This window comes from Panthera leo, chromosome D3 (assembly GCF_018350215.1).
Source record: "Panthera leo isolate Ple1 chromosome D3, P.leo_Ple1_pat1.1, whole genome shotgun sequence".
NCBI lineage: Eukaryota > Metazoa > Chordata > Mammalia > Carnivora > Felidae > Panthera > Panthera leo.
In genome coordinates this window covers 10,340,055-10,364,695 of record NC_056690.1, presented here as the reverse complement: position 1 = coordinate 10,364,695, position 24,641 = coordinate 10,340,055, and the positions used below count along the sequence as shown (strand labels likewise).

The window sequence follows — 24,641 nt, the reverse complement described above, 5'->3', positions numbered from 1 at the left end:
CTGGGCATGGGAGCGTCCCCAAAGGAATCATATTCTGGCAACTACCGTTCAGAATCCAAGCTCCGTCCCCAAGACCCAGGGTCCCCCAAGGCTCGAGCCCAGGCTCAGCCCCCTGCATGTGATGAGAAGGGCAGCAGGGAGGAGGAGGATGATAGTACCTTTTTACAGTCCTCACACACCACACAGGTGGAGCCCAACATCCCCAGCTGTTCTCCACACAGTATGCAGCGGTTCACCCCGTCCCCAGCCACGTTCTTCCTCATGTTCTCCAGACGGTCCACCAGGCGCCTGGAAGCAGACACAGAGTAATGAGGGCCTCATAGGACTGGGGACCACCGGCATCTCCTAGTATCAGGCTGACGGTCTTGACCTTCTCTGAGTCATGGACTCTTGGGTGTCCGATGAGGACTCTTGGACCCTTCCCCAGAAAAAGGCACGTGTGCATGAAATTCTGATACGTTTTCAGAACACCACAGACCCATATCCCAGATCTCCCACCTCCTTCTATTGACTTCAGATTAAACACCTTCTCTAGACTTACTATCTCACATCACCTCCTCCAGAGAAAACTGCCTTCTGGGCTCCAGATCCCTTTATCTAATTGTCGACGTGACGTCTTCACTCGGATGTCTTCGTTGCCATCTCAAAGTTTACTTTCAGCTGCTCCTCATCTTGGCTGTTCTCCAACCCCGTCCCTAGCACACCTGCTCCCATTCTCAGGAGGGAGCTGGACCCGGCCCACCCCTCCAAGGACCGGGTTCCCGCTGGGGGCACCACGGGCATGAGAACCACCGGGATACAACTTGGGTATCAGAGGTTCTAGAAGGACCCTGGGAGCCACCTGATGCTGACTCTCCCCACAAGCCTCCTCGCTCCTGCCATCCCCTCAAAGTGCTCGGATTTGCAGTGTTAAAAATAGCAACTTCTCCCTTTGTGTTTCATTCAACAGAGAGCCACTCTGTCCAGGGAAGAGCCAGGAGCAGCCTGCGGGCTCCAGAGCCTCTGCTGTGACCCAGATTGGACGGAGCTGCTTCGGCAGGCAGGGCGCACAGAGCCAGAGGCAGCACGCTCCTCCTTTCCTCCCCCTCATCTTCCCTTCCCCCTCTCCCTGTGTTTTCCCTAGAAATTGTTTTTATAGGATGATGGGTGGGGCGGTAACCAGGAGCAAGCCCCCCAGTCCACGGTCTCAGATGACCTAGAATAACAGTAGCCGATGTGCACTGAGCACTTAGTACGTGCCAGCTACAGAGATAAGCACTCCACATCAATTTTCTTAAGGACTCCTTCCAGTAGTACTATACGCTGAGCACTATTCTTGTCCCCATTTTCCAAATGGGAAAACTGAGGCACAGAGAGACTAAGTGATTTACTCAAGTCGCACAGTTGGGAAGTAGAAAAAGCTGGGATCCAGACCCAGGCAGTTTGTCCTGAGTTCCTATTCTGTTGTTATTATTATTATTATTATTATTATTATTATTATTTTATTTTGAGAGAGAGAAAAAGCACAAGCGGGAAGAAGCGGAGAGAGAGAGAATCCCAAGAAGGCTCCACACAGTCAGGATGGAGCCTGATGTGGGGCTCAAACCCACGAACTGTGAGATCATGTCCTGAGCCGAAGCCGGACGCTTAACTGACTGGGTCATCCAGGTGCCCCCGGAATCTCTGTTCTTAACTGCAATACACCCTGCTGTTATGTGCCAGGCAGAGCCATGGGGGTCTTCTGGACCAGTCTGATCTCCACCCTGCTGGATCCTCCTGCAGGCCCTACACCAAGGGACCCTCAATGATTGGTAAGTAGGTACCAACTCACACACACCCAGTTACCCTAGCTGGTTCTGTCCATCTCACTTCCCTGAGCTTGGGACCAGACACCCAACAGCTGCCCCATCATTTTGTTTCCCGGGAAAGCCCTTAACAGAGGATTGAGAAAGCTGGGGGTTAGCCCTGGAGTTGGACTCTCTGGGCTTCAATTTCCTCATCTGTAAAACAGAAGGAGTTGGGTTGTCAAGCTGTGCTTTATGGCACCCCAGAGCTCCTCAGAGCCAGTTGAGGGGCCGTGCACTGTAGTGGTGGGGTGATTCTGAGGGGCCAGAAAACTGCACTTAATTCACAGCATGTCTGCATTTATCCATTCTGTTTGTTTGTTTGTTTGTAATTAGATTTCCTTTGCAAAGCCACAGTTTGAAGAAACAGCCTGAAGTTGTCTAGAGCAGATAAACTTCAGGATGCCTTGCGATGCTGCAGAATTATAACATGTTATGAGACGATGAGGCAAGCTGATGGGAGGCAGGGGATGGTAAACGCATGGAGACATTTTTCTTGTCCACACCCTCTTTCGCGGGTTGCCTCCAGCGTGCACTGCCCTAGCCAGAAAACGGTTAGATTTTGTTCTCCTCTCTCTATCAGTGCGGGTCCCAAAGCACAGAGAAGGTGAGAGGCTTGCCTGGGGTCGCTCCGCCAGGGCTAGAATCTAGTTCTCTGTGTCAGTAAATCATCTTTGCTTTCCATGAAGCCCTCCCGGCTTCCTGCCTCAAGTCAAGCCCCAGGAGGACGGCACGGGACAGGTGACCCAATTCCTAACGGCAGTGCGCTTTGCTTAGGAAACTTAAGAGGCTTTCCTGCCTCCTCTTGTAAAATCGAGGCCATGGATTCACTCACCACTTGCAAAACCCACATGAGAGCCTCCACCAAGATGCCTGTTCCTCCCACAGTTCACTCCTAAATGCCGAAAGGCGCCATTAATGGGTCTTGAATGGGGAGTGTCTCATTAGCTTCTCTCAGTGCAGCAAATGGCGTGGAAAAACAACAGATTTAAGATCATTATTCAGATGTCTCAGCTCAGGGACTCTTGTTATTTGTGAATTCAGTAGAGACCAGTAAAGAGAGAAGCATGTGGGTGGGAGGCACAGACCTTCCTTCTCTGCTCCCGGATCGGTTGAGCAGGGGGTTTCCCGCAGCCTACTCATTTTGACATCCTCTCTGTAGCCCCAAATGCCGGGGTCTCAACGTGGAGGGCTCCGACAGCCAAAGAGTATAAACTTAGAAATGAAACTGTGCAGGAAGCTAGCTCAAAATATGTCACGAGAGACCACGAAGACAAGTGGGTCTTTATCCCGGTGATAAAATATTTCAGTGGTTTTACCCTTTTAACGTTTATGTATTTTTGAGACAGAGAGAGACAGAGCATGAACGGGGGAGGGGCGGAGAGAGGGAGATACAGAATCGGAAGCAAGCTCCAGGCTCCGAGCCATCAGCCCAGAGCCCGACGCGGGGCTCGAACTCACAGACCACGAGATTGTGACCTGAGCTGAAGGCGGACGCTTAACCGACTGAGCCACCCAGGAGCCCCTTCTCAGCTATGGATCTGCTTAAGCCCGGTTTCCAGTATTTCAGCATGCGGCCCTGTTGAGAACCACTGCATGGGGGGACGTTCTCAAAACTTACGGCGCCTCTAGAGCACCTGGGGAGAGTGTTTGACACACATACGATGATTCTGTGGGATTGCGGTGGGGCCTGGGAATCTGAATATTGAAGTGGCTCCCTCTGTGATCCTGAGGCTGGGGAATTCCGGGCCACACTCTGGTGAGCACTGTAGTAAGGAAGGAAGCAGCCGGGCAAACTGCACGGGGAAATGCTCTCCTTATGTTAAAGGGATGAGAACCCCCAAAACCCAGGATGTAGAGTCAGGGTGTGAACTTGGGTTTGGAACATGCTCATCTGAATCCCTTCATGGTGTGCACTGGGCAAAAAAGAAAAAAAAAATGAGAAAGGAAACACCTAAAGAGTCACAGTGATAATCACGGGGTGGTGGGATTATAAGAAAGCTTTATTTCCTTCTTTAATGTCTCTACCACCCACCCTCCTCAAGCACTCAATTGTCTGGACTCCCTCTGCTTCTTTAATTTTCCAAAGTGAACATGTGTTGCCTTTTCTTCCAAAATGTTTATTTATTTATTTCGAGAGAGAGAGAGAGAGTGAAGGAGAGAGTGGGGGAGGGACAGAGAGAGAGGAGAATCCCAAGTGGGTTGCTCGCTGTCAGTGCAGAACCTGATGCGGGGCTCAACCCCACAAACCGTGAGATCATGACTTGAGCCAAAATCAAGAGTGGGATGCTTAACCGACTGAGCCATCTAGGCGCCCCACGTGTTGCCTTTATATTAGAAGAAAAAGTGCATTTTTGAAGACAGGGAACAGATAAGGCAGGGTCAAAAGCCATGGGTTTGAATCCTACCTTTTCTCCAGTCAATGACCTTGAAAACCCTCTATTCTCTGGGTGCCCTTTCCCCCAGACGTTAACGTGAGGGGTTAGATGAGGTGCACCTCAAGTTTCCTCCCGTGGGCAGCGTTCAGGGAGTCTCAGATCCTGAGGCTGAAACATCCAGATTTCCCTGGTGTTTTGAAATAGAAGATCCCTCAAGGACTAAGAGAAGGACCGCTCTGTGTCAGCAGCCTGGTGTTTGCCTGTCTAATGTCTCCACATTAAGTGCCCAATTAGCTGGACACCGTACATGGCTGTCACTCTCTAGTTATGTCTTTACATGCCCGATTAATTTTATGACTACAACTCACGCCTTGCATCCAGGAAACACATCCATCACCAGCCTGGACACTTAAGGGGAGCTGTTGGTTACTCAGCGAAGCCGAGTGGGCACGTCCCATTTCCCAGGATGCTCCCAGAGGTACCAGAAAGGGTGCATCTCTTCCTCTAGGCATCAGCGGACAATCCCTGGGGCTGGCGGGAAGGGGTTCCCAGCTTGGTCTGACCTTGCTATCCGAATGGATGCAGATGGGCTACTCATTCATTCAATTATTTACGGAGCACCTGCTATGTGAGGACCCACCTGGGAGCGAAACAGGTGAGTCCCTGTTTGCACGGACCTGACATTATAGCGAGAGACTCGGGCATTATCGAAATCATCATAATCATGCTATAGTAAAGTTCTCTGAAGGGCAGTTATGGGCAGCTAGGAGAACGTGTAAGAGAGGGACGTGAACAGTGACGAAGGGGCCTCGGAGGAAGTGACCGTAGAGCTGAGACATGAGGATAAGGAGGAACTGGACCAGTAAAGAGGGCCGAGGAAAAGTACTAGGAAGAAGAGGGAACAGCATGTGCAAAGTACTTGAGAGATGTTCAGTATGGCCAGTGGGCTGGATGGTGGAAGATGAGGCTGGAAGGGTGGGCAGGGGCTGCTCCATGCCAGATCTTGATAGGATACCATTACCAGGTTTTAGGTAGAGGAGACTCAACCTCCCCTCTTTTGAGACAACACGTGAATGTAAGAACGGAGCCCATAAGGGGATCAAAGCAGTGAGGACTTCAGAGCTGTAGTGGGTCCAGGCAGAACGAGGCAGGTGGGTCCCCAGTCTTTGTCTACCCATGGGGCTGGACCAGGTCTCTTGAAACTACTAGATTGTCCCCTGTGGGTCTAACTCAGTATGGCTAAGAGTACGCTCTCAAGAGGACCTAGAATTCCCATTGCCTGAGACCAGACTTTGAGGACCTGCTCCGTGTTAGTTTCCTATTGCTGCCATAACAAATCACTGCCAACTTAATGGCTTAAAACAACATATATATATATATATATTACCTTCACAGTTCTGGAGACCAGATGTCTGACACAGGTTTCACTGGCTGAATTTAAGGTGCTGGGAAGGCTGTGTTCTTTCTGGAGGTTCCAGGGACAAACCTGTTTCCTTGCCTTTCCCAGTTTCCAGAAACTGCCTACAGTCCTTGACTCATGACCCTTTCCTCCATCTTCAAAGCCAGCGGTGTGGCAATTTCCAACCTTGCTGTGACTCTGACCCTCCTGCCTCCCTCTTATAAGGACCCACGTGATTACATGGGGTCCACCAGATAACTGCCACCCGGGTCATATTTCCGACTGATTCACATCAGAATCAGACTTCAGCCCTCCTCTCCACAGCAAGGTTGGGGCAATATCTCCCTGCCTGGCTGTGGATGTCAGACAAGCCAAGCCTGGGACTCTGCAGGATCCCAATCACCTTCTCCTGGCGCTCACGCTCAACTCCAGGAAAATGCAGGTTCCCTACATGCAGGTACACATGCACACACTTGCAGAATTTAGAAATAGGCAGGGACATAAGGATTGGGGTGCCAGTTTGGGGGTGAGTTTGCCTGGGTCTACATTTGGCCCTGCACTTCCTAGCTCTGTGACCCCAAGAAAGTTACTTAACCCTTCTGAGCCTCTGTTTTTCGTCTGTAAATTCGGGAAAACAAAATCCTTACCTCCTAGGACTGTTGCAAAGATGCAGTGAGAGTGTTTGTAAAATTCCCCAGAACACGCTAACTACTGAGTAATGGTTGCTGTTAATTATTTCTTCTAGAAATTTGTGGCTCCTATGGCTCCCCGGTCTCACACTTCTTCTGTGTAATGAGGATGCTATCATCTGCCCACAGAACCTGTCTTTTGAAAGCTTTAGAAGGAGCTGCAGTGACTAGAAACGGACACGGAGAGCACACGTACCCACAGGTGAACACATATGCCCACAGGCACACCCGGAGAGGCACATGGCCACGTGCCCCTGTGAGCACACACGCACACACACGCTCGCACACACGCGCGTGATCGTACCTCCGGGCAGAACACATCTTCACACGTACGGCTATCCCTCCACCACCCTCGCCGAGAGCCCAGCCCCATCTGGCTGCCTTCTGCAGACAAGGACAGAAACCAAGTCAAGGACTGACCGACACCGCCTGTTTGTAAAGCTCAGCCTCCCTCAAAAAGTCCAAACTGGCTTCGGAAGCATTCAGGCGACTACTTCTGAGCTTTCAAATGCGTATTGCTGCAGCGGCTACGGATGAATGTTGAGGAGAAGGCTAATGGGTGTGCAATTACACCGGGAAGTAGGCTTAATGTGGCATGCTGCGGGGCTGAGGCACCCTGCCTGGGAGGCGTGATGGCTTTGTGGGCGATTCCTCAATCGGGGAGGGAGATGGCGTAAAGCCGGGGCTGGGTCGGGGCGGGCTGCCTTTAGAGCAGCGGTAGGTTGGATTACACACGATTCATAAAAACACAGCAAAAGGGGAGGGTGGATGTCATGTTGTCTCCCTGTCTCTGTTTTGTCAATTCCAGAGTCATGCTGTTTTTCCCTCACCCTAATTTCCCAGCTGGGGGTGGGGGGGCGGTGGATATTGCCATTAAGTTTATTAAACTTGGCGTTTTCTTAAATCAGGATCAGATCATTTGCTGTGAATGGGGACATGGCTGCTCTGACGACGACTGGCCTGAGACTCCACTGCCAAGGTCTCGCAGAAACCTGTCCTTAAATGACTGAGCTGCCCTATCACGAAGCCATTCGGCTGGCATGCGGGGTGCGAGTATCTCAGACTCATTAATTCTCACTGTTGTTTATTACTGGCGACACCTGGGGAGCCGTGGATCCTAATTTCTCTCCTTGATGGATTGGTGAACGGGATTCCTGCCTGGGCCTCAGCTCTTCAGGGAGGGGGGTCACCTCGGCTCAGAGTTGGAGACGAGGGAGCCAAAAGAAAAAGACAGCTGGAGGGTTCAGCCGAGCTAAGGTAGTCAATGCCGGGTAAGGTGCTGGGTCATTAGAAACCCAATAATTGTCATGGTTACCAGGAGCTGTGCTAGGTACTCTATATGCATTGTTTTCCTTGGGCCATCTTCAACCCGTCAGAGCAGCTCTAGGATTCACCCCCATTTTACAGATGGGCAACTGAGGCACACAGAGCCTGTAAGAGGAAAAATGGCGCTGGGGGCTAGGCCTAGCTGCCCAGATACTGGCCTGCTTTAGTTTCCCTTCAGTGCTTACGGTTAGAGCTCTTTCTAACCCCTTCCTCGGCCTGGTCTGGAGGAGGGGACAAGGGTCACTGCGGTGGAGAGACATGAACTGTCCCATTGAAGGAACAAGTGTGTGAGCTGGAACCGGTTACCCGGAGTGAGGATCTGAGATCCCCTGTAAATTCTGGACTTCCCTAAATCCCTCAACTCATTTGTCAGCTGCCTTCCCTCCCTGCACCCCAAAAGGCCACAGGATAAAGTGGAAAGACAGATTCAAGTTCCAAGTCTGGTTTGGCCACGCAAAGGCTGTGTGCCTCTGGGCAAGTATCTTAACCTCACTGAGCTTCTTTCCTCAGCGGTATGGCAGGGACAACAGTCTGTCTCTCAACGAGGACATTAAGAAAATGAAAGGAAATATAACATATCGGACAGTCCCTCACACAGTGCTTGGCTATAAATATTTGCTTTTCTATAGAAGAGCAGAGTAAGACTCTAGTCCTGGAGCCAGTCTGCCTCAGTATGTAATCCCAGTTCCAGCCTTTATTAACCATGTGACCCTGGGCAAGGTGCTTCACCTCTCTGTGCCTCGTTTCCTGATCTATAAAATGGGAATGAGAATAATGTGGCTGAATGCATAGGGTTGTCATGAAAGTTACATAAAGGAATCCGTATAAAGCTTCGAGCACAGAGCTGGCATGTGGTGCTTTGTAAGAAGAGCAAGCTACCGTTTTATTTCTCTAGATGCTGAGCATGGTTGCAGGAAAAATTTTCAAGTTTGTCTCTTCTCCCTTTTGTGAACCACCGGACAGAAAGGGCGAGCGCTGTGGCTCATTCAGCAGGGAGCATGTGGCAATGGCTGGAGATATCTGGGGCTGTCATAGCTGGGTGAGGCATCACTACAGGCATCTAGCAGGGGAGGCCAGGAATGCTGCATAAAAAAAAAAAAAGATCCTACAATGCACGGGACAGTGCACACCACAAAGAATGATCTGTCTCCAAGTATACTCAGTACGAAGGTTGAAAAACTCCAGCCTGGAAAGACTTGGGAGACGACATGGGCCAACTCCCCATTTTACAGATGAGGTCCAGGAGGCAGTGAGGTCAAAGTGATTCCATGAGAGGCTTACGGGTTAGGCTTCATTCATCATACACTATTCATCTAATGAGTATTTATTTGTTCTCTCTTTTATGCCAGACACTGGGCTACTTAGGGAATTAAGAAGACTTCTATGTTCATCTTGCACAAACAGGTTCTATAAAGTATTAATGCTATCGGGCATTAGAAACCATTGATCCACAAATAAAATTTAAAAAAGAAAGAAAGAAAGAAAGAAACCACTGGTCCAATACCTGGGGAAACTAAGGTATTACTCAGTGGTTCTTAACATAGGAGGGTTCAGAGTCTCCCTGCCCTCCTCCAGAGTATGATGAAATCTATCAATATTCCTTCTCAAAAATACAGACACATGCATAAATGCCTCCAAACCCCTGAATCCTATCCACAGAACATTTAGGACTCCAGGTCAAAAAAGAAAAAAAAGAAGAAAGAAGAAAGAAGAAAGAAGAAAGAAGAAAGAAGAAGAAGAAGAAGAAGAAGAAGAAGAAGGTGGTTGTAAGTGGTCCTCCTTTGGAAAGGGGAGAGTATGACCCCCTTACAAATCACAGGAAAGATGTCTACCCAATTCAATGTCGCAAATTATAGGCATTATTACTCACTTCTCCCTCTGTCCACATTTTGGAAAAATTCTGTGCCAAAAATATGAGGGATGATGGAACCGAGATGGGGAGGTGACAGAACCCAACAGATTCTGTCAACAACAGGTCTCCCTGTGTCTCTCTGCCTTCCTCTTCCATGGCAGCGTCTGGGCACCAAGGTTAATGACAAATCCTAATTACTTTTGTGGGCCCATCTGTTTAGGGAAATTGACCTCAAATGGAAGCCACCCGGCTGCCCATCCCTTGGCAGGCAGGATATGTGAGCCAATGCCTTTGAGAGGCTCTGGACAGAAAGAAATGTAATGAGGATGTGGAGGGATCTATCTAACCACAGGGTAAAAACAAAATGAAAGCCGCCGACAGGGTTTCCTAGGCAAAGGTTTAACTCCAGAGTTAATACATGCCACACTTTGGGGGACATCCTATGGGTGTCTGTCCAATGCACGAAGGTTCTTTTCACACTCAGCAGCCGCATCTGTAGCCCGGCGACCCCTGGCCACAGCTGGCTGGAGGAGAGGTGGATGCTCAGGGTGAGCTGGGCCAGTCAGGGTTCCTTCCCTGGGAATCTGGAATTAGGGCTAAAAAGAGCTATAAAAATCCAGGAGGTACAGTATCGGTATGTTTTCTAATATGTCAGATGAGAAGCAAAACTTTCCTGAGGCCAGGCTGTGTTCCTGCCCTCGGATCCCTTGAGATCTCTCTGAATCCTTACGTTAAACTCCCCTTTTTGCAGAAGGTGAAGCCTCCAAAGATGGCCGCCATCAATGCCTTCCTTCCCTGGTGGCCCAAGTCATTCTTCCATAAGGAGAAGGGACCTATTTCCCCTCTCCGGTAGAACATGGAGGGGTGATGCCCTACCAGTTCCAGACCTAGCTGGCAAAAATCCTGGTGAACGTCCATCTTTGCTCCCTTGGGATCTGGCTGCCACCTAGAGCAGCTCAGGCCAGACTATCGAAAAAGGAGAGATCCCATGGAGAGAGCAAGCCACAGAGAGAACACTGGAGCACGGACTTGGGATTGCAGCTCTCAGTGCAGCCCCGCCACCAGCTGAATGCAGCTGAGGGAGTGACCCCAGCCTGTGCCCCACGGAGTTGAAAACCCATCCAGCAGAGACCTGCCTGAATTCTCAACCCACAGGATCGCGAAACACAATGACTGTGGTTTCTTTCAGTCACTAAGCTGTGGGTGGCTGTTATGCAGCAGTAACAGATGACTCAAGCAGTCTCCCTGGAATTAATTTCCTTTCCTGCCAATAGTAGTCCGGGCACGTCAAATAACCTCTGACATCCCACTTAGTGCTTCTATAAGGAATGTGGGGGCAAAATGAGGCTGTTTGATGAATTTCCTTTCTGGTCGCCATCTCTTCCTCCAGGGATGCTGAAGAAAGCAGAGCTGGGCTGTGGGCCGAGCGGTGAGCCAAGGTTTAGGCACTCCTCCCCCCACTCTCCAGGGAGAGAAGCGGGTCCTGTCTGCTGCTTGCCTGGGGCTCCCTGGGGTGGTCAGCTCCGGCCAAATTGGCCTAGGGAGGCAGCGCCTCCTGGGAGGCCTGAGGAAGATTCTTCTCTGTATCTCTCAGAGCCACAGGAGTGCGCAGACCAATGTTGGTAGCTTTGGAGATACAAACAGGTGAAGAAAAACTGGAAGGGAACTGCTAGACCAGCACAGAATGGGTTCCAGCTTCTAGCTCCACAAGGTCCCCTCCAAATCTGGGCTTTAAAAATCTCCGTGTTCTTTGGAGTCTAAGAATTTGGGGCCAGGCCTTCAGGAAAGACACCCAAGTCAGCCGAGAGCTAAAAGCAGAATTCTGAAAGCTAGCCAGACAGAGACGTACATCTTGGCTCCATGTGACCTTGGGCAAGCGACCTTGGGCAAATCGCTTCTCTAAGCCTGTTTCCTCACCTGCAAAAGGGGGTTAAATAATAGCACCTACTTGACAGGGTTGAGAGAAGCAGTTAAGGAGTTAATCTCCAGGAAGTTTTAGATTCAATGCTTGGCACATAGTAAGTGCTCAATAAATGGTGCCCAGTATGATGATTTCAAACCACTTCCTAAAAGACTCCACACCATAGAGCTGGTGTGAACCCAGAAGGGGTCTCACATACATCTGCAATTTTAACAGTTAGAAGGAGCTCATTTGCTCTGAGAGGGGCAGCCAACAGCATGGTCTGGGGTCCTCCATCAGACACGGCCAAATGCTATAGAGTCTGAGCAGGAAGGATCCCGAGAATCAGACTGACCCGCCTCATTAGATGGGTGGGAGAACTGAGGCCCCAAAGCCTCATTAACAGAAAACCTCGGGTCCTGAAATGGGACCCCCGTTGGCACCCTGTTTTCAGACTTGCTTCGTTTCATGTCTGATGTATCATCTTGCTTTCTTCTGACTCTGCTCTGATCCCCTCCAGGGAAGCATGGATAGAACAGGAATGAGGGCAGGTTTGAGACTGTAAGACACAAATAGCGACGGGTTTGCCTCTGGCAATGCTACCAGCAAGAACTGGCTGCTAGAACAGGGCAGGGAGACAGCCACGGCCAGAATCCTGTAGGACTGTCCTCCCCCACTCTGGCAGAAAGCACATCTCAGCAAAGGGACACTCTGTCATCAAGAGCTTGGCCCCGGCCTCCCTGGAAGCCTCTCAAATCTCCTTTAGGGGAAGCCAGGGCTGCTGGAATTCCAGGGCTTGCCAAACAGGCGTCTCAGGGCATAATTCTAGAACGGAAGCCCTGGCCGGGGTCAAAAACTGAGCTTCCTAAGCAAATTTATCTCTAAACGACTGCCACCATTTATGGAGCGTGTGCTCTGTCCCAGGCACTACGATAATCCTGTGCCTCCTAACTAAACACTCACCAAGAATTATGCGCTGATGTTGTCCCCATTTTACAGAGGAGGAAACTGAGGCACAGAGAGGCTAAGTGGTGTACCTAAGGTCACACAGAGGGTAAGTGGTAGAGCTGGAATTTGAACCCAGGTATCTCTGACTCTGGGTCCCCAGTTGTTAACCACGGTGCTATTCTACCACGTCACCAAGTTAGTTGAGGCAATATGACAGGACATGGAGGACGAAGCAGGGGACCCATCTATCCTGTTCTAGAATGTTCCAGAATGTTCATGCTGCAATCTGCTCGGGCCACAGAGACCTCCTTAACGTCACCCTCAGAGGCAGCCCACCTGATACATGGCTGGCACCCCTGGCCACAGCTGATTGGATGAGAGCCCCTGACATAAGCCAGCCAATCAGAGTGTCTTCCCTGGGAATTTGGACCCTCAGCTACAAGATTCTAAATTCTCCAACATCTTGGCCACAGGGGATATCTACAGAAATTTGGGGCAATATGGTCTGCCACGTTCACTCACTTACTCAGCAAATATTTTACTGCACACCTACTATGAGCTAGGCTCTGAGAATTCACTAGTGGACAAAACAGGCAAAAATCTCTACCTATAGGATTCTCACAACCTAACAGGGGAGAGATGTACAAGAGTCAAAATAAATATATAACATATAAAATATGTTACCTGGTAATAAGCACTATGCCAGAAAATGGCTGAGAGGAGTTTTGCTGGTAAGTGTCTACTCTTAAAACCCATATCCCTCACTTCCAAAAGGCTGAGGCCCATTGTTGGGGGAAGTGAACACACACATAGGCACGCGTGTGTGCACACACACACACATACACACACTCACAGATCTCCTGCCTGGACCACCTCCCACCCTCGATAGGTCTTTTATAAAGCAAATTAAGGGGAGCCTGGCTGGCTCAGTCGATTAAGCATCCGACTCCTGGTTTTGGCTCAGGTCATGATCTCACGGTTCCGTGGGTTCAAGCCCCGCATCGGGCTCTGCACTGACAGTGCAGAACCTGCTTGGGATTTTCTTTCTCCCTCTCTCTCTGCCCCTCCCCGCCCCCCACTCTCTCTCAAAATAAATAAACTTAAAAAAAATAATAGAAAGCAAAATTAAGAATTCGATCCTATAAGCAGGCCCCTTGAGATCTCTCCCTTCGGCAGCCTCCGGGGTACGCAGAAGGAGGGCGACCCATGAGGCGGACCCAGGAAGTACGTGGCAGGCGCCTGTCATTTGTCAGCAGTGCTCCCCATCCACCCTGAGTAAAATCGTCTGCAGAAACTCAAACCAAAGGCGCCAACTTCCAGTCTCCATCCGAGAACCTCTTTAACCCTTAGCTGAGTGTGTGGGTAGGGACATAAACGGCACCTCGGTGCCTGCGTCCGTTGTAAGCAATTGGCAAGGGCCGCCGCTGGCAGAAGGGGGACTGGGAAGGGGGCTGGGAAGGAGCAAGTCCATTTGAGACCCTGGTCCTGGAGGACCCTCCAGCGGCCCGGCATCCCGACAGCCGGTTTTCCACCTGTACCAAGAGCCCCCATACACACATACTGTCCTAGGTCCCTGCCTGCCTCCTACCTCCCCGACCCCATGGTCACCCCCGCTTTCTCCACTCCTCCCTTCGCAAGACCACCCACACACTGCTCCCTCACTCTCTAGCACTGGCCTTGCTCACTGATTTTGTCACTCTCTGACGCACCTGTTACACAGCCTCCTTCTAGCCCTTGCTTCTCTCCCCTATACATTTTAAAACTATCTGCTCTCCAAACTCCACTTTTCCCTTCTTCTTACCATTTATGAAACACTGAGTGTCACCAGGGTCTGGGCCAAGGAGCTTACATGCATCATCTCATCTGCTGCCTGCAACAGTCCTGTGGGATAAGTACTGTCGTGCCCCCCACTCGACAAGTGAGCAAACGGAGGCTCAGAGAGGTGAGGCATCATGCCCGGGACCCACAGCGGGCAAGCAGGGAACTGGGACAAAACCCTGGGGTTCTTCAAGTCCAGACCCGTCAGGTTAACCTCTGCTGCCTCCCTCTCATGCTGTCTCCCTCTTTCAAGCTCCATTTCTGCAATTCTCTTTTCTAAGTTCATTTCAAATGCGCTATTTGGCATACCGTCCCTAGACAGACACTCTTCTCCTTAGCTCTCCCTCGGCTGTATATTCTGGTCAATGGTGACTCCAGAGCATATTTCTACGCAACTGAACTTGGCCAAGACCCCCTGCGCTCACAATCACTGGCCCCCAGGCTCCAGTGACAATCTCCTACTGTCCTACCAGGGCTCCCCCTCTATATGGCACCCCTAGCCTCCAAGTCCCCTCCCTAGCGAGCCCCCAGCCCATTCTCTCTCCTCCTCCCTGAGCTCTCCCACCTAATGCCACAAGGATACCCATTCTGCAGGGTCAGCGGTCTGGCAGGTCATGGACGGCAAACCCTCAGGGAAGCCCCGCCACCCCAGCACACCCCTGGGCGGCACAGCGGGCCGGCCCTCGGGCCCCGGGGGCTCTCCGGACAGACGGCAGGCGTCAGGCCTCACCCAATTCGCTCCTGCTCCATCTCTTCCATTTTCTCGGCTCGAGCGATCACTCTGTTGATGATTTCCTTCTCCTCATCTGTCAGCTCTTCCTGCTTCCTCTGTCTGTCAGGCGGACCGCTGGGATGGACGGGCCAGCCTGCCTGGAGCCTGAAAGGTAACATGGGAAGGCGTGAGGCTGTGCAGCAGGAAGCAGACTGTAGTTAGGCTCTGGTCCCTGGTGTCTTCAGTTCAAATTCCTGCTGGGAAACTCTCCAGCTAGGAGATGAGCCTCAGTTTGCTCATCTGTACAATGGGACACGTTCCTCCCTCATAGGGTTCTCGTGAGTTTCTGTCTACCGAGTGCTTAGCACATGGTAGGCATATTCTGTGAGCAGCATTTGTAGGAAGTTCAGGAGAACCCAGAGAGTAAGGGTGTTCTCGGGAAAAGAACCCAGAACAGTAGACTCCACAGCCGGAGGGAAACCATTCTGGGAGGAGGGGGTCCGAGGCTGACCCAGCTCCTGCCTGCACATATGTTCTGTTTGTGCAGCAGATTATTTCCTTTATAAGTTGGAAAGAATTGCCAACAGGGTTTACAAAAAGCTCGTAATTTCACAAAAACATCCAAATTTCCAGCCTCAGAAGCTCCCGTAGCGTTTTGTATTCCATCTTGTGCTTTTTTTTGGCCTTTCTTTCTTCCTTCCTTCCTTCCTTCCTTTCTTTTCTTCCTTCCTTCCTTCCTTCCTTCCTTCCTTCCTTCCTTCCTTCCCTCCTTCTCTTTCTTTTCTTTCTTTCTTTCTTTCTCTCTCTCTTTCTTCCTTCCTTCCTTCCTTCCTTCCCTCCTTTTCTTTCTTTCTTTCTTTCTTTCTTTCTTTCTTTCTTTCTTTCTTTCTTTAAGTCAGCACTGACACAGCACCTCCCGGGTGCCCACATGATCCCGCTGCCTCCTCACGCTGTCCCTACAGGGCAGGGGCTGTTATTGTCTGCTTACTGCTGAGGAGACCCCAATACGGAGCAGTGAGACCACCGGCCCAAAGTCACACGGCTGGGAGGTGGCAGAGGTGGAATCCAGAGCGGGGCAGGCTGCACACTTAACCTCCACGACACAGAGGGAATGGAAGGCCAGCCCCACAGCCCTGGTGACGGTGCAGAGGGTCAAAGGGGGCCGGGTGGAGAGCTAGTGCTGTTGTCATTATCTCTGCTAATAAGATGGTCCACACCCCACGGCGCTGAGGTGCCCCCCCTGAGTGGAAAGCAAGGTTAAATACTGCTGGAAATCCTTGTCCCTGCCAGGGAAAAAAATCAGTAGAGTAGGAATCCTCCGGCCCCAGCACCCCATTAGCTGTCTGCTTCTATTATTTCCACTGCTCTAATCACATCAGCAGGCATGAAATTGCCTTTTGACGCTCAAAGTTGGAAATTAAAAGCCCCATCTCCCTCCCTCCCCCGGCTTCTCTTCCATTCTCCCACCCTTAGCTGGTTTGGTCTGGAGAGCGGAGAAGGAAGAGTCTGGAAGCGAAGAGAAGCAGATGTCTTGGGCAAGCCTGACGCTGAGAAAGGGAAGGGAGGTGGGTGGCCTGGGGAAATGCTGATGGAAACGTACCTTGCCTTGCAGCAGGGGCCTCTGGGGATGAACACCCGATCGACGCACTTGGCCCACTCTGCTCAAACCCCTCCAATGGCTTTGCACTGGTTTAGAATAACACCCATGACTACATACAGGCAGTGGGCGAACACCATCGGGAATATAAGTGCCAATGACCTGTACACTTTAAAATGGTTCATGTTATATTATCGTGTGAACTTTACCTAAATAAAATAGGACGTGCTCTTTTGGCCCACGTGCAAAATCCTACCCGGTCTGTCCTTAACCTGTGTCTCCATCCTCGTGGCCTCCAGCTCTCCCTTATCCCTATAGTCAGCTGCACTGGCCTCCCTGCTCAGTCCCAAACTCCGAAACCTTGTTTTTGCCTCAGGGCCTTTGCACTTGCCGTGTCTCCCGCCAGGAACACTCATTATTCAGGCCTCAGCTCAAATGCCAGCTGCTCAGAGAGGCCTTCCTTGATCCCCCATTGCCCAGATTTATTTTTTTCATGGCGCCTATCACTAATTCAAACTACCTTTCTAAAATAATTTTGTTACCTGTTTACTGCATCTCTCTACACGCAACCCCCCCTACCCCTGCACCAGAATGTTGGTTTCAGGAGGGTGGGGGCCTTGTCTGGGTCTGGGTCACTACTGTGTCAATCGTATTTAGAATAGTGTGTGAGAGTGAGCACAGAAAGTTATTGAATTAAGACACAGTCCCTTGTGGCCCAAAGGGATGTTAGACGTCTAATCCTAAGGGTGACCTAAGCAGTGGAACTTGGTTAGTCTAAAGGGCCAAGGACAGCTCCCTGGGGAAGTGACAGCCATGTTAAGACCCAGACAAAGATCTGCTGTGATACAAGCAAAGCTTACATTTGGGACTGTTTGTTCGCACAGGCACCTTCCCAGACCCCAGGAGGGGCATTCATTAGCAATGGTCCTGTGAGCTGAAAATTTTGTAAAAGGTAAAGAGGGCCCCCCAAATTATGTAAGCTTCAGGCCCCAGAGCAGCACTAGGGCCCCTGGAGACCGCAAGGGTAAGCTGAAATCCGGGAGGGGACAGCAGAGAAAGAGACCGGGCCTGGCGAAGGGAGTAAACGGTCTTTGCAAAAGCTTGGAGTTGAGAGAGCAGGCAGAGTGCCGGAGGAGGTGAAGATCAACGTGGCAGCCAGCCTGCAGGGTGGTCCCCTAGGACCCCTGCCTCCTGGTATTCATGCTGACTCCCGGCCAGTCCCGTGTGACCAAGAAATACAGTGGGAGTGGCGGTGCGTGACTTCCAAGGCTGGGTCGTAAAAGCCATCGCAGCCTCTGCCTTGTGGTCTTGGATCGTTTGCCCTGGGGGAAGCCAGACGTCACGTCATGAGGACACGCTAACATCCCTGTGGAAAAGCCCCATGTGCAGGGGAAGGGAGGCCCCCAGCCCCAGCCAGTGCCATCTTGACTGCTCCGCGGTCCTCCAGCCCCCAGCAAGCCCTGGGAGGACACCAACTGCACGAGTAACCCTGTGGGGGAAGCACCCGCCACCCTCAAATTCCCACCAACAGAAACCGGGAGATGTGATAAATGGTTTCGTTGTTTGCAGCCACTCAGGTTGAGGCGATTTGTCCTGCAGCGTACTGGAAAAACTCGGCTGGAGGGTAGAGACAGAGCAGAAAAAGCCCCATCTACAGGGTCTGTATACACTTTCTACATTCTCTATTGCTGCATCACGAGTTATTACCGATTTAGGGGCTTAAAACAGCACACATTTGTGATCTCACAGTGTCTGTGTCCATCCAGGCCCGGCTAAGCCGGCTCCTCCGCTTGGCATCTCATGAGGACGCAGTCAGGTGTTGGCTGCGCTGTGTTCTCATCTGGACGCTTGACCGGGGAGGGGGAAAAAAAATCAGCTTCCAGGCAAATTTGGGTTGCTGGAAGGATTCGTTTCCTTGCAGCTGCGTAACTGAGGGCCTGGCTTTTTGTTAGCAGTTGGCAAGACGCTACCCCTGGGGTCCTGGGGGCAATCCGCAATTCCTAACCAAGTGGGCTTCTCCAACTTCATCCTGGGAGCTGCTTGCTTCATCAAGTACGCCAGGGGGACCTGGCTCCTGTCAGCTGAGATAGAGTCTTATACAACATAATGTAATCACGAGAGTGACGTCCCGTCCCTTTGCTGTATCCTATAGGTTAGAAACAGGTCCCGGGTCCCACCCACCCTCAGGCGCCCTCACCTTGAGGGGACCTTGATTACACAAAGGCATGAACACCAGAACATTGTCTGTCTGCCACGGCCTCCCTAGCAGGGGTCTTTCCAGCCTTGCTTGAATGCTCCCCACAACGGAGACCTCACTTTCTCAGGAAGCCTGTGATGTTGTATTGGAAAGATCTTCCTTATAGTGGGCTAATATCCCTGAGCCTGACGTTTCTTCAATTATTTTTAAAGGATGCACTGGACTCCAGCATAATGAAGATCACCCACCCTTCCCAAAAGAGCCTGTGTCATAACCTAATTCAGCCACCCCTCCCCCAGGTCCCTCTGGCTTTCCCTAGAAATGGACGTCCCAACTGGCCCTATTCTTCCCTCCTTTGTCCTCACTTGTCTTCCTTCTACCTCTCCTGATCCCTCTCCATTTATGTCCTTCCTTTACAAAGCAGCCTAGTGACCAAAAACAGAGCACGGGTGAGATGCTGGGCCATGTTCCCAGTGGAGACCCCTTCAAGGACATGTTCCCGGAGCTCACCATCTGATCGTGGGCAGGGTCAGTCACGGGCCAGACACAAAACCAATGCCTCTCACCCCATCACACAACTCACCGGGGTCCGTGTGTGCAGGAAATGGGTGCTGCTGAACACGTGTGGCTCCAGAAACATAAGCAGGGACGGGGGTCCCTGAGAGGGCCAGCCTGACATAATTGCCTCCATCTGCAGACAGGCAGAAGGCGTGCCAGGGGTTGCCAGCACCTCTCCAACCCCTCCCCCATTCTCGGCTCCAAAACTCGCAGTTGACAAACAGCTCATCCAGTGTTTGAAAATGTCACCGACTGGTCTCAGTGGGGACTCACAAGCCTCCTGTGGATTTTCGTGTTTTAATTCCAAAAGCAAACAGAGAGAAGCGAGATAGTGTTTCAGACCAGAGCCTCTGCTCTCAAGAGAGAGACTGGGCCTGTCTGAGCCTCCCCGTGATATGCTGGGGAGTGCTGTCAGCACGGAACCCTCGAGAATGCTCCTATGACAGGACAGTGGCTCCTTAGCCAAGGCCCTCTGAGCACAGGATCCCAGCTCTGCAGCCTTAAGACCAGGGTCCAGTGTTGGGAACTCATCAAAGGCCAAAGTACTGTTTCTTTGAACAAGTTACTCACAGCATTGCATCCAAGCCAGAAAACACCCGGAGGGCCTACTGCATGGCAACGTGAGCCCTTCCTGACCTGGCGGAGTTCAAGATTGTAATCCTGGGTCTGCCGCGTGTAAGCAGCGGGCTCTGCTCCGCTCTAAGTATCAGTTTCTGGATCTGTTAAATGGGAATGGTTTCATTTCTGTTTCCTGCTGGGGCCCTCGGAGGCTGCATGTAGAGAGACCCCTGGCTTGCCGGCTGAGACAGGTAAGGGCGAATTGCCTAGCCTGTCTCCACTCTTATCCACACACTTAAGACAAACATCAAAGGATGCCTGCCTCCTATTCCCTCGCCCCGCCACCAAACTGGGCTCAGCAGTTCCCTGGAGGGATCTCAAGGGCTGCAGGGGGGTGGGGGATAGAAGGACAGGATAGGTAGGCAACCAGGCCGCCCACCGTCCTCACTCAGCTGGGTTCTCAGCACTAGCAGAAGACGGATACCAGTATAGAAAACAAGGAGAAAAAAATGGAAAGTACGTAGTATTTAACAAAAGCATGAAATTTGGTTTACTGCACTGATGACCTCCATACTTCACCCTTCCAAGTATCCATGCTCTTTGCCGCGTGAATTTGAAATCGCTCTCACCCAAGAGTCAGTCTGTTTCTCTACACGTGCATCCTTCCCAGACTTCTGACTTGCCCTGGCCAATGAAAGGCGGGGGAGCGATGTTGTGCCACTCCCGAGGCTGAGGCTGCAAAAGTCTTGTGTGTTTGTGCTCACTCTCTCGCGCCCCTGCGGTGACCGTGACAACAAGCCCAGGACAGGGGGCTGGAGGATGAGACGCATGTGGAGCAGAGCTGAGCCGCTGCAGCCATGGCCATCCTAGATCAGCCAGCCCCGCTGATGCATAAGCAAGCCCAGGCAAGCCCAGACCCCTGAGAGTAAGCGACTGTCGTTCCATGCCACTGAGTTTTAAGCTGGCTCGTCACTCAGCAAAAGCGAACTGATACAGTGTCCACTGTGGCGACCACACAGATAGGTGAAGCCCGTTAGGGCGTCTACGTTTATTTTACAGTTTGGTATTTTTGGAAATGACCAGCGGCATCAACTTCCCTATAAGAGGTTGAAGGCTTGTAGCCACTAAAGGTCTTTATCCAGCTCTCCTCTGATCTGCCTTACATATCCAGCTTCTGAATTAAATTCATTCAAAGCATTTCGCTGTTGACAAAAAGTTTAAAGATCACCGCGGCTGGCCTGCAATTTGTCCAGATGCCTGACACGCAGGAGAGGGGAGGGAATTGCTGAGAAACACGCATGAGGCAGAGACTCAAGAAACCGGCATCCGGATCGTGCTTCGGCTGCTGCCTGAGCCTACCTGCTCAGGGGTGTCTGGACAGGGACAGAAGGAGCCCTCCCGCCACAGCCAACACCCAGGGCCCCCAACACAGAGGAGATCCATCCTGACTGCTGGTAGAAGCCCTTCACACATGTCGCTCCCTGAAATACTGCAAAATCCAGACGCCCACCTCCTTTTGGCCTCCCACCTTGATTCTTCATTTCATGCACACAATAGTCACATAATAAATACCCACCAGATGTCTCTATTAATAAATTATAATTCCCAAAAGGAGTAGGACGAGGCAAGTGCTGTCGGGGCACGAGGGCTCCGAAACATTAAATAGCAGCGGTGTGCAGAAAATTAATCCTTTTTCTTTCCTTTCTTACTTCTTCTCCACCCCCGTGTCCCCCAGGATGCCAACACCGGCAGGTGTCGGCAGGAAGTCTCTTTACAGCTCAGTGAATGAGGTTTTAATGAATCCTGGAGGAAAGGATGGGGAAGGAGGGGCGGCTACACCATGGAATGCCATGGAATGTTTTACATAGGCCCTGCCGGCCTAAAGGCGCTTCTGGATGAAATTCACCCCTACTAGACTGAAGGGGGTACAGAAAGGATGCTCAGGTTCCTCCTACCCCCTTTAGACTGCTAAGGGAATCTCAAGTTCCCGCTAATCTTTTAAGCCAGACTGAGTTCTACTCAGTTCTTCTAAATTTCCATGCCGCCTCTCACATTTGGACTTTGCACACGCTGTTCCTCTACCTGGAACTCCTCTGTCTCTTCTCCATCTTGCTCCTCTGTCACCTGGTCTCAGTTTCCACATCACCTCTTCCAGGAACTCCCCTATCAGGATCACCAAGTCTGGGTTATGTGCCTCTCCTTGCATTCCCAAGGCTCACTGTGATTCTGCTATGACAGTTCCTTGCACGCTTGGGTATTTGTTGCTGACTGGCTATTTATTTGTTTGTAGACCCCCCTGGATCCATACTCATACTTTGGCTATGCCTGTATCCCTAGTACTAAGCACAGTGTTTGACATGTGGTGGGAACTTGGTGAGGATTTGTTAAGGAAGGAAGAGAAGAAGGGAGCAAGGGAGAAGGGGAGGAAGGGAGGAGGGAAGGGGTGAAGGAAGGAGGGAGACAGAATGAACACATACCCTACCTTTCGACTTGCAGCACTCAGAGGAGTACCCTCTGGAGTCATGAACCTCTCTTGTGATGTTCATATTTACGCTCTGACAACGTCTCAGCATCTCTCCCTACATGTCTGAATAATATACTCGTGATATTCATCAAAAGCAGATTTTGTGTGGCCAGAGTCTTATCAGCCAACATCAGACTGTAGGACATTCAAATGGTCTTTAGTGATCAGCTTGTTCAAAGTCCCCATTTGACAGATAGGGAGGGGGGGGGGTCAGGGTCAGGAAAGCAGGAAAGAATTTCCCCAGGTCATCTAGTTAAGTGTTTATCAGTGTTAAGAAAACTTCTAAGGATTCTGGGTATGATGATATGGTCATTTAGGTCCAAAAAAGCTGTACAATATACACACCCCGCACATAAACACAGTGTATATATACACACAAAGGTAAGGCAAGGTTGTAATTCACACATGCCTCTGATTTTGCTTGGTGCCTTACAGTTTACAAAGCTTTCCTGTACATCTCATTTGATCCTACCACCACACGAAGAGGAAGGAAGGGCAGGGTGATCATTCCTATTTTACAAAGGAGGGAGCCAGGATTCAAGGAAGCGAAGGGCATCACTCAAGGCCACCCTGAAACTGAGCACCAGACCAGGACTCAGACCTGGGTTTTCTGGTGCCAGACCTGATGCTCTGCTCCTGGTTCAACGTGCACACACAACGGAAGCCCAGGCTGCTTTGCGGCCTGACTGTTCATTTATTGGACTCGGTGTTCAATCTGTCATGCATATTGAGGAAATGAATCCAATTTAAAACACAGACGTAAGCAGGGATAGGACCTCCGCGTCAAAGGCGCCTCACTGGGAACCCAGACTGACCTCCCATGAGGTGACAGAGACCACATGTGTGGCACGTAACTTCCCAAAGGCTCTGTTCTGTTCCTCATCACCTTTTATTAGTGATAGCAGTTATGTGAGTGACCATTGTCTTTATCTGAGAACGTTGTTCCCAGGCAAAGGCTGCAGAAACGGGCACAGAGGGGTCAGTAAGCTGGCTGGAATCCCGCAGGTCACTAAGAAGAATGACAGTGAGGGCTCTCCGAAGGAATGCTTTCTATCCTTTTACCAAGACAGTTGTTTGTAATTTCCTAATTTTTTTCTCCAGAAACTTGGATTTTTTTTTTTTTAAGACGTGTAAAACTTGCTAGTTCCTTTTTTAACCAGCTCTCTTTGGGGGTCAGCTAATTTGAACAGAGAAGAGATAAAATTCAGAGTGTGGAAAAATTAAAGTATCAAAATACTCACTGTTCTTTATCACTGAGGGAAGGCAAAGAAAGGAGAGAGAGAAAAAATGAATAAAGTTAAGGAAACAAATCTCATAAAATACCAACCCTGGATGCAACCACTACAGAGTTGACTTTTTTAGATAAAGTGTCTTTTTAAATGTTTTTTACTTTATTTCGAGAGAGAAAGAGTGTGTGAGCAGGAGAGTGGCAGAGAGAATCCCAAGCAGGCTCTGAGCTAGCCTGATGTGGGGCTCGAACTCACGACCGTGAGATCAGGCCCTGAGCTGTTACCAAGAGTCAGATGCTTAACTGACCGAACCATCCAGGAGCCCCAACAACAACCACAGAGTTTAAATTGCAATGACCTACTTCTGTTTGGTTTTGGTTTCCAAAACATTTTCCAAAAACACTTCCAGTCATTATTACCTTATTTCAGCACATCTGAAAAAGGCTGCTGCAAAGAAGGGTTGTAAAATCCTTCGCTTTGATTAAAATGACTAATCAGTTCAGCTTATTAACTGAGCCGACCATTTATGTAATTGAATAATGGATTTTGGTACTAAAGAGAAATCGCCTAATGATAGCATGGCCAACGTCATCCTGGGGGACAGAGAGCGCACTGAGGTAGGGCAGTGAGCCCTGAACCCTCCGTGGGTCATTCGTTTGCAATGTTCCAGCTGGGGAAAGTCAGTTCTTCCACTCTAGAAAGAAGACCAGCATCTCTATTTACTAGGTGAGCAATTGTAGGCATGTCATAGCCTCCCTTGGTGCCTCAGTTTCCACCTCTGATCTCTGGTACTCTCTGCCTTGCAGACTTGAAAACTACAGAGAAATAGAACTTTTGGACACCAGCGTTTCTCCCCACGTGTAGAGAGCTGAACGTACCCAAGCAAGAAGCAGATGTGTTCCCATCTTTCAACCACAATCACAATTGTGCCTCAAACATTGTCATTAGATTCAAGGAGGCTGAGAGAGGGAGGCATTTGAAAATCACAAAAGCGTTTGAAAATCACAAAAATAGTAAGTGTCTCTGGCTAGCCAGAAGTGAAGCAAGACTGGATTTCTTAATTTCCCAGAGAAAGACCTTAGAAACATCTGCATTAGCTGCAGCAAACTAAGTAGCAAGTGTGATGTCTACAA

General features: G+C 50.5%; 1 protein-coding gene across 1 annotated transcript in view; it reads right to left on the bottom strand.

The window, feature by feature from the left end:
- Positions 1-24,641, bottom strand: part of RPH3A (rabphilin 3A) — a 279,514-nt gene that overhangs the window by 37,236 nt on the left and 217,637 nt on the right. Inside the window, exons 5-6 of the mRNA XM_042910479.1 lie at positions 14,864-15,010; positions 159-288 (exon numbers count right to left, since the gene is read on the bottom strand). Coding sequence (XP_042766413.1) covers positions 159-288; positions 14,864-15,010 — 277 coding nt within the window. The remainder of the gene's footprint in view (positions 1-158; positions 289-14,863; positions 15,011-24,641) is intronic.